Here is a 10,780-nt window from a genome sequence, read left to right as displayed (position 1 = left end):
CAACATACACCTTAATTATGTTGTAATTAGAAACCACATATACTGCCGTATCACACCCAAAATATACCGCACCAAAATATACTGTACCAAAATATACTGTACAAAATATACTGTACCAGAATATACTGTACAAAAAATACTGTACAAAATATACTGCACCAAAATATACTGTACCAGAATATACTGTACCAACATAAACTGTACCAGAATATACTGTACAAAATATACTGTACCAAAATATACTGTACCAGAATATACTGTACAAAATATACTGTACCAAAATATGCTGTACAAAATATACTGCACCAAAATATACTGTACCAAAATATACTGTACCATAATATACTGTACAAAATATACTGTACCAGAATATACTGTATAAAATATACTGCACCAAAATATACTGTACCAGAATATACTGTACAAAATATACTGTACCAGAATATACTGTACAAAATATACTGCACCAAAATATACTGTACCAGAATATACTGTACCAACATAAACTGTACCAGAATATACTGTACAAAATATACTGCACCAAAATATACTGTACCAGAATATACTGTACCAAAATATACTGTACCAGAATATACTGTACAAAATATACTGTACCAAACTATGCTGTACAAAATATACTGCACCAAAATATACTGTACCAAAATATACTGTACCATAATATACTGTACAAAATATACTGTGCCGGAATATACTGTACAAAATATACTGTACAAAATACACTGCACCAAAATAAACTACAAAATATACTTTGCCAGAATATACTGTACAAAATATACTGTACCAGAATATATTGTACAAAATATACTGTACCAAAATATACTGTACAAAATATACTGTACCAGAATATATTGTACCAAAATATACTGTACCAGAATATACTGTCCAAAATATACTGCACCAAAATATACTGTACCAGAATATACTGTAAAAAATATACTGTACCAGAATATACTGTACCAAAACATACTTTATAAAATATACTGTACCAGAATATACTGTACCAAAACATACTTTATAAAATATACTGTACCAGAATACACTATACAAGAAGTGTTTCAAACTCGGCACGATGGGATGAAGAAGAAGAAGAAGAAAATGTTGATGGTCAGCTGGGCTGGCATCTGTGTATTGTACATGTCTGCGTATTACTGACATGTATTAGTCTGTATATTACTGGCATGTACCAGTCTGTGTATTACTGACATGTATTAGTCTGTGTATTACCGGCATGTACCAGCCTGTGTATTACTGGCATGTATTAGTCTGTGTATTACTGGCATGTACCAGTCTGTGTATTACTGGCATGTACCAGTCTGTGTATTACTGGCATGTATTAGTCTGTGTATTACTGGCATGTACCAGTCTGTGTGTTACTGACATGTATTAGTCTGTGTATTACCGGCATGTACCAGTCTGTGTATTACTGGCATGTATTAGTCTGTGTATTACTGGCATGTACCAGTCTGTGTGTTACTGACATTTATTAGTCTTTGTATTACTGGCATGTACCAGTCTGTGTGTTACTGACATGTATTAGTCTTTGTATTACTGGCTTGTACCAGTTTGTGTGTTACTGACATGTATTAGTGTGTGTATTACTGGCATGCACTAGTCTGTGTATATTACGGGCAAGTATCAGTCTTTTTATTACTGGCAAGTATCAGTCCGTGTATTACTGGTATGTACTAGAGGGTGTATTACTGGCAAGTACTAGTCTGTGTATTACTTGCATGTACTAGAGTGTGTATTACTGGCATGTACTCGAGTGTGTATTACTATAGACTGCACCGCACTCTGCAGAACGTCCAACCTACGAGGGACTTGCGAAGACCAGCTGTGGCTGGTTGTTAACTAGAGTATAGATAAATACCAGGTGTGGGTGGTTTCTATCTAGAGTATAGATAAATACCAGGTGTGGCTGGTTTCTAACTAGAGTATAGATAAATACCAGGTGTGGCTGGTTTCTAACCGGAGTATAGATAAATACCAGGTGTGGCTGGTTTCTAACCGGAGTATAGATAAATACCAGGTGTGGCTGGTTTCTAACCGGAGTATAGATAAATACCAGGTGTGGCTGGTTTCTAACCGGAGTATAGATAAATACCAGATCTGGCTGGTTTCTAACCGGAGTATAGATAAATACCAGGTGTGGGTGGTTTCTATCTAGAGTATAGATAAATACCAGCTGTGGCTGGTTTCTAACTAGAGTATAGATAAATACCAGGTGTGGCTGGTTTCTATCTAGAGTATAGATAAATACCAGGTGTGGCTGGTTTCTATCTAGAGTATAGATAAATACCAGGTGAGGCTGGTTTCTAACCAGTGTATAGATAAATACCAGGTGTGGCTGGTTTCTAACCAGTGTATAGATAAATACCAGGTGTGGCTGGTTTCTAACCAGTGTATAGATAAATACCAGATGTGGCTGGTTTCTAACCGGAGTATAGATAAATACCAGGTGTGACTGGTTTCTAACCGGAGTATAGATAAATACCAGGTGTGACTGGTTTCTAACCAGAGTATAGATAAATACCAGGTTTGGCTGGTTTCTAACTAGAGTATAGATAAATACCAGGTGTGGCTGGTTTCTAACTGGAGTATAGATAAATACCAGGTGTGGCTGGTTTCTAACCGGCGTATAGATAAATACCAGGTGTGGCTGGTTTCTAACCGGCGTATAGATAAATACCAGGTGTGGCTGGTTTCTAACTAGAGTATAGATAAATACCAGGTGTGGCTGGTTTCTAACCGGAGTATAGATAAATACCAGGTGTGGCTGGTTTCTAACCGGAGTATAGATAAATACCAGGTGTGGCTGGTTTCTAACCGGAGTATAGATAAATACCAGGTGTGGCTGGTTTCTAACCGGAGTATAGATAAATACCAGGTGTGGCTGGTTTCTAACTGGAGTATAGATAAATACCAGATGTGGCTGGTTTCTAACTAGAGTATAGATAAATACCAGATGTGGCTGGTTTCTAACTGGAGTATAGATAAATACCAGGTGTGGCTGGTTTCTAACCGGAGTATAGATAAATACCAGGTGTGGCTGGTTTCTAACCGGAGTATAGATAAATACCAGGTGTGGCTGGTTTCTAACTGGAGTATAGATAAATACCAGGTGTGACTGGTTTCTAACTAGAGTATAGATAAATACCAGTTGTGGCTGGTTTCTAACTAGAGTATAGATAAATACCAGGTGTGGCTGGTTTCTAACTAGAGTATAGATAAATACCAGGTGTGACTGGTTTCTAACGAGAGTATAGATAAATTCCAGGTGTGGCTGGTTTCTAACTGGAGTATAGATAAATTCCGGGTGTGGCTGGTTTCTAACTAGACTAGAGTAGGGATATGTAATTCCTGGCCAAGCTGAACTTCAGACTGCTGGTTCTGTTCTGCTTCTCAGACTCTGTCGTGGTGCAGATGTGGATTTGATTTCTGTTCCCTTCGTGTTTGTGACCACCAGCTGTGTGCAGATAGAACATGCTGTAGTGTTTGTCCTGCAGTGAACTGGTCTAGATGTCACTGTATTGTCATGTGCAGTGTTGAGCGCTAATTGTCCCCTGCTGTTTGCCGTATTGTCCTGGGTGCTGCTGGCTCTCTGTGCGGCCCTGCACCGCTGAATGGAGATGGTTCTGTGTCCGCTAACCAAACAATACCGTGCCGTAGGGGCAGATTGCTTATCGACAGCTGTTAACATATTGTCCCATCTAACATATGATAATTTATCTGTGAAATATGTGTAAGTTCAGGGTGAGAAACAAAGGTTCGTCAAGGCTGGTGTAGACCATGCATTTGGTTTGTTTTGAAGGATGCTGAGCTGTGTCTCTCCTCCGTCTGTGTGTTGTGCAGCAGTCTGAATGGCTGCCGTTCTGCTTTGCAGTCATTTCATCCCATTCATCTTCAATACAATGTTCACTGTGGTGGTACACAATGCTTCATGTTGTCCTGTGTTTTCTCCATCACTTCATTTCATCGTGAGAACAGATAGCAGTGCACATTTTCACGCCTGGACACATCCCCTTTCATTCATATAGCTGAACATGTGAGACGGTAATGATGCTCGTGTCATCTTTAAATCTGGTGGTAGACATACACACACACTGTATGTACATACATTTATATATGTTGTGCATTTACAGCCCCGTGCATTTTTAATGGTCATGGTCTTCTTCTAGTTGTTGTTTTGACTTGTTGAAAACATTTGGTACATTATTTTATGGTTTTACTCTTTCATACATTTGGTTCATGTTATTTTACTTGTGGTATATTATTAGGATGAAACACTGAAAGTTTAGAAAATAATACACCAGATATTTTCTATGTGTTTCATCTACTTCCTGTCCCCCTCGGTGAAGGAAACTTTTTGTTCTTCTTGTCATCCATTATCTTCATTATAATCTTGTTGAACATGTTCAGTGAAGTTGTTTTTCAGCCATGATCTTCTTCACTACAAAAACATTGATCTCTCCTAGTCTAATCTGATCTGATCTGATCTGATCCACCAGGTGTGGTTCTGATGGAGATCTCAGATGTCCAAAGGAAGATCCATCTGGAACTTGAGGAGAAAGTAAGTCGACTTTCCATCAAACTTTGATTCTCCTTGGTTGGTGTCTGACTGCTCTTCATCTGTTTCTGTCAGTGAGCAGGAGTAAGTCTGTCTCCCATAAGAGTCCTCTGAAACACAGACTTTAAGATCAGTATTCATATTCAGCGAAGAATTGACATGGATGAGATGAATAAGAGCTGTGTGACGAATCTAAAAGGCGAAAATAGAGCTGAATCTCGTTTCTTCATTGTTATCATGTCATCAGAACAATTTCCTTCACCTTCAAATATTGAAAAGATGTCATCCTGTGGTCACTTGTCATTCATAGAAGCTCACTTTCTCTCTCTCTCTTTCATAAAAGTATATGAATTTAATTAGTTATAATGCAAAATTAAGTAAATAGTTCAAATACTTTCAAATAAGTATAATAATAATAATAATAATAATAATAATAATAAGCCTTGGTGAAAATCACCGATGATCTGTTGATGGCAGCTGACTCTGGGCTCTTAACCATACTTGTCCTTCTTGATCTGAGTGCAGTCTTTGATACCATCTCACATACATCCTCCTAGAGAGATTAGCTTCCATTGGTATAACTGCCCCCCCCCCCCGAGTGGTTTAGATCATATCTCTCTGGCCACACTCAGTTTATCCAACTTGAAAATTTGAGATCACAGTCCTTTCTTGTTACTAGCGGTGTTCCCCTGGGCTCTGTATTGGGACCCTTCTATTTATTATTCACCTATTACCTCTTGGCCACATTTTCAGGAAATTTGGCATCCAATTTCACTGCTACACAGATGACATCCAGCTTTATCTATCCATCAAGCTTACCTCCACTCTTCCGCCCACTTCCCTTTCTGACTGCTTAGAAATTAAATCCTGGTTTTCATACCACTTCCTCAAACTTAATAGTGATAAAACCAAGATCCTCCTAGTAGGTACTAATTCTACTTTGGCTAATCCTGATAGTTTTTCTCTATTGACAATTCTATAGTTCCCTCGTCACCTCAGGTTAAGAGTCTGGGTGTCATCCTGGACAGCACATTATGTTTTGAAGCCCACATCAACAATGTTACTCAGTCTGCATACTTCCACCTATGCAGTATTAATTGTCTTCACCCATCACTTACATCTAACAGCACTGCCATACTCACTCACACCCTGGTTACATCCCGTATTGACTACTGTAATTCTATCCTCTTAGGTCTTCCCCTCAAGTGTCTTCATAAACTTCAGTTGGTCCAGAATTCAGCTGCCCGTATCATTACCAGAACTCCCTCCACAGATCATATCACTCCTGTTCTTCAGCAGCTCCACTGGCTCCCTGTTAAATACCATATTGACTTCAAGATCCTGCTCCTCACCTTTAAGGCCCTTAATAACTTCGCTCCTTCATATCTTTTCAAACTCCTTCATATCCACACCCTGCCGCACTCTCAGATCCTCTTCTGCTCTCCAATTCATTACACCACTGGCCCGCTTGACTACCATGGGGACTAGAGCCTTCAGTCATTCTGCCCCTGCTTATGGAACTCTCTCCCACAAGAAATTTGCAATACTGACTGTCTTTCAACCTTCACATCCCATCTCAAAACGCACCTTTTCAAATTGGTATAGTTAGTCTGATCCACGCCTCATTGAGTTTTGTGCAGATGATGATTTTGTACTTATCTGTTGCGTTAACTTTTTATTGTATACCCTGCTTTGTTTTGATTTTATGCTGTCTGATACAGTGCTGCTTGCTTCTTCTTTTTTTTTAACAGTGGGCATCTTTCAGAGCACTCAAGGACACCTTACAGAATTTTCTAAGGTATCGTTGAGTGCTCTGAAAGGCACCCACAACTAAAATGTATTATTATCATTATTGTTAATAATAATACATTTCAAATAAGGACATGAAATCAATAGTTGCTTCTGAACATGAACATCTTTCCTTCAAAATGTTTAAAGTGTTTAAAGCTTTCACATCATAAATGTCTTTATAATGAAATCTGGAGCCTTAACAACAAATTTGGGCCTACAGCAAATCACATACAACAGATTAAAGCTATGTCACCACGTTACGTGAGCCACAGAAAAACAAGAGACACCTGCACATAAAATGAAGGAAAGAACAGCGGGAAGACCAAGGAGCTGCAGTGCAAATGCCTTCTGGAGGAGCCATCCCAGAGGAGCGATGAGCCTGTGACCCCCCCTCACACAGCCGCCACAGGAAGTCAACAAAGCGCAGCTGTGTTAATTGCGTTTTCTTTTTAATGCGCTAATTTTTTTTCATAGTAATCACAGATAAAAGCACCGATAAGTAATTTTGGTGAAAGTTGAGGGAAAGTTTGACGAGAGCACAGAGCCGACAGGACCGTCAGATCGTTTCCCTTAGAGGCTGAATGCTTCAGATTCCCAGCTGACGGGTGAAGGGCAGATGCCTCGGCTGTTGAAGGCCTTTAAACGGAGCATTATCTCCTCTCTCTGGGTAACTACACAACTGAGCAACCACATGACATGAGGATGGACAGTCTCAGTAGAAACTTCCCCTGTATACCCAGAGGTCAGCTGCAGAGCAGGCAGCATGGGGCGGGCGGAGGTCAGATATTTAGCTGCAGTACACTCATTTGATGTGAGAAGAACTTGCTGCTTAACTCATATGGAAAAGTTCTGTCTCACCTTCACCAGTCCAGCCCGTCTCCGAGCTTCAGCACCGCTGGACTGTGCCGGTCTGCTCTTATCTGCTGCTGAGAGGGGAAGCAGTAAATCTTTAACCTCAGCAGGGCGATAAGCCCAGGAATCCTGCTCACAGGCCCATTAACATTCATTTAACCCGGTCACTCCACCCTGGTCACGCCGCCGCCGCCGTCCATGTGACTGGTCTGCACACAGCCCACATATGTTGCACTGAACATGCTGCGTGTGTGTGTGTGTGTGTGTCTTTGCAGTTTAAGAGGTTCCACAGAGAGATTGTTACGGAGCTGGAGAAGAAGACAGAGATGGACATCAAATACATGAATGTAACCACAACTTTCACTTTTACAGCTTTGTGTGTGTTAATTCGTGTGTGTGTGTTTGTCCCACCTCCATTTTTCCTATTCCAACCACCTTTTCTTTCTATCCATCATCCATCCATCCATCCACTTAACTACCCTATCCATCCATTAATTAACCCATTCATCCATCTGTCCATCCGTCCATTCATCAATCATTCATGCATCCGTCCGTACAGCCGTCCATCCATTCGTCCGTCCGTCCGTCTATCCATTAATCATTCATCTATCTGTCCATCCATCTATCCATTAATCCATTCATCCACCCGTCCGTATAGCCGTCCATCTGTCCATCCATCCATCCATCATCCATCCGTTCGTCTATCCATTAATCATCCATCCATCCATCCATCTGTCATTTATCCATTAATCTATCCATCTGTCCATCCATTAATCCATCCATCCATCCATCCATTCACCTAACCACCCATCAATCCATCCACCATCATCCATTAATCACTTCACTGGTCCTTTTCATGGCTCTTCTCGTCCTCCCTCAGGCCACCTTCAAGCGCTATCAGTCGGAGCACAAGTTGAAGCAGGATTTTCTGGAGCGCTCCCAGACGGATCTGAAGAAGCTGCGGAGGAAGAGTCAAGGAAAACACTCCTCCAAGTACGAGGTCAAAGAGAACGAGGTGAGTCACCAACCAGAGCAGCTCTTGAACAAACTGTCTATAGAAGCTTGGTGGTTGGCTGCTTAAGGCTGATGTAGAGAAAAAACGCATGTACAGAAGAACTCTGTCTGTTATCACACTCCGCATCTGTCAGTCAAACTCCAGTAAAATGGTATATTTTGTGCAAAAATGGCCCTGCGATAAAATTTACATGAACAAATTTTAAGAATTATCCTGAAGAAGATTCGTGGTGGATCAAAGTGTGGATATGACAAATATATAAGCTTCAGGAAGATAACAAGCAGTCTGCAGCCCATATTTCTGTACACCAGTGGTACCACTGAAATATACACACACATATAAATATAAAGACTGTGGAGCGTCCGAGTAGTGTAGCGGCCTATTCCGTTGCGTACCAACATGGGGATCGCCGGTTGGAATCCCCATGTTACCTCCGGCTTGGTCGGGCATCCCTACAGACACAACTGGCCGTGTCTGCGGGTGGGAAGCCAGATGTGGGTATGTGTCCTGGTCGCTGCACTAGCGCCTCCTCTGGTCAGTTGGGGCGTCTGTTCAGGGGGGAGGGGGAACTGGGGGGAATAGCGTGATCCTCCCACATGCTACGTTCCCCTGGTGAAACTCCTCACTGTCAGGTGAAAAGAAGCGGCTGGCGACTCCACATGTATGGGAGGAGGCATGTGGTAGTCTGCAGCCCTCCCTGGATCAGCAGAGGGGTTGGAGCAGAGACCAGGACGGCTCAGAAGAGTGGGGTTATTGGCCAAGTACAATTGGGGAGAAAAAGGGGGAAATTCCAAAAAAACCCAAAACAAAACAAAAAAAGACGGAAGGAAGGCCATCATACCTTGGCTCAGTCCTGAGACTGGTTATTGTTTACATACCCATACTATAGCTGTAGTACACACTATGCAGTACCCATTTTAGTATACTACATTAAAATGCCTGAAGTGTGGAAAAGTATAGTAAACTAAAAAGGCCAGGATATATTTTGTTTTCACTGAAAAATCTAATATGAATCAGCTGGACCCAATTCTGGAAGAGAATGGCAACCTGCTGTGGTTACCATGGAGATATAGGTTGTTAACATGGAGGTATAGATTGTGACCATGGAGGTAAAGGTAAGGTTGTTACCATGGTAGTCTTGCATAGACAGAGCTATCTTCACACTTGGTTTTAGCACTGTGCCCCTGATGGAGAAAGAGCTGGCCTAGCCTGTCATCATTCTGCTACAGGGGAAAACAAATTAAGATTTTCAATAAAACCAAATTGTAAATGGCAGCAGTGCAACAGAAGCCATGTGTGAAGCCTACAATGACCACTGCCACGGCAGAAGTGGGGAGTGGGCTAGCACTAAAAACATCCTTCTTGGTGTGGGCTCCCAGTAGACACAGACACAGCACTGGGGGGGGGGGGTGCCGCCAATGTTGGCCGGTTCAGCGCTGGCAGAGTGTCTAGACACTGCCTCCTACAACAACCTATGTCGAACGGATGAGGTTTCCTTTAAGGATCCGGGATGGTGAGCGGTAGCCAATGGAGAGCACTCCGCTCCTGGATGCGACAGACTGGTCAGTGGAGGGAAGTCTTTGTTGTCCAGGATGTCAAATCCATTTGATGGCAGGTGAGGGGGAGAAGCTGATAAGGAGGGACTACAGCCAGTTGGATCAGGATGTACCAGGGAAGTTGGGGAGGTCAGATTTTCCAGAACTTGAAATTTATTTCCAAGCTGGAAAGAAAGGAGAAGAAAGCCACAGTTGTTTGGTTACAATGAAATGTGTTCTATGCATTTAACCCATCCTATTGTATAGGAGCAGTGGGGAGCTGCAGCACCCGGGGACCAACTCCAGTTCTTCTCTCCGTTGCCTTGCTCAGGGGCACAAACAGGAGTATTAACCCTAACATGCACATCTTTTTGATGGTGGGAGGAAACCGGAGCACCCGGAGGAAACCCACGCAGACACGGGGAGAACATGCAAACTCCACACAGAAAGGACCTGGGACGGCCTGGGGTTCGAACCCGGGACCTTTTTGCTGTGAAGCAACAGTGCTGACCACTAGGCCATCATGCTGCCCAAAAGCCTCATATGAGAGCAGCTGGAGGTGGTGTTTACCCTGGCAGGGTTTACTGTTCTTAACCTGGACCCAAGGCTCTGGGGTGGATGGAGTCGAGCAAACCAGGGTCTTAGGTTTTGCTCCAAGGCTGAGCCACATGTCCTCCCCTAGGGTAGAGAGGCCTGTAGCCTCTGTCACCTTCAGACCATGGAAGAGTGGTGTCGTTGTCCTGGGCTAACGCTGTATTGGTGCCCCTGTGATTGCCCAGGAAGAAGTGTTTTGACTGTGCTGTGGCCATGGATGACAGGCCTAGGATTAACTGGTCCTTCTCCCTGAGTTCAGCTTGCAGTTGCGTAACATTGGTCTAAAATTGTGCAAAGGTAGGATGGCAATCCACACACACAAAGCAATGTCTGATGTCAGGCAATAAGGATTCAAACTGGCATAACAGTCCATAAAGGTGCTTTAAAATCCTCAATAACAGCGAA

General features: G+C 42.4%; 1 protein-coding gene across 2 annotated transcripts in view; it reads left to right on the top strand.

Annotated features, from left to right (window-relative positions):
* baiap2l1a (BAR/IMD domain containing adaptor protein 2 like 1a) overlaps nt 1-10,780 on the top strand; it is a 92,114-nt gene that overhangs the window by 55,594 nt on the left and 25,740 nt on the right. For both annotated transcript variants that reach the window (XM_056297308.1, XM_056297307.1), the window contains exons 4-6: nt 4,530-4,591; nt 7,507-7,578; nt 8,112-8,246. In XM_056297308.1, coding sequence (XP_056153283.1) covers nt 4,530-4,591; nt 7,507-7,578; nt 8,112-8,246 — 269 coding nt within the window. The remainder of the gene's footprint in view (nt 1-4,529; nt 4,592-7,506; nt 7,579-8,111; nt 8,247-10,780) is intronic.

This window comes from Lampris incognitus, chromosome 17 (genome assembly GCF_029633865.1).
Source record: "Lampris incognitus isolate fLamInc1 chromosome 17, fLamInc1.hap2, whole genome shotgun sequence".
In the NCBI taxonomy this organism is placed as follows: domain Eukaryota; kingdom Metazoa; phylum Chordata; class Actinopteri; order Lampriformes; family Lampridae; genus Lampris; species Lampris incognitus.
This window is presented reverse-complemented; position numbering and strand designations above follow the sequence as displayed.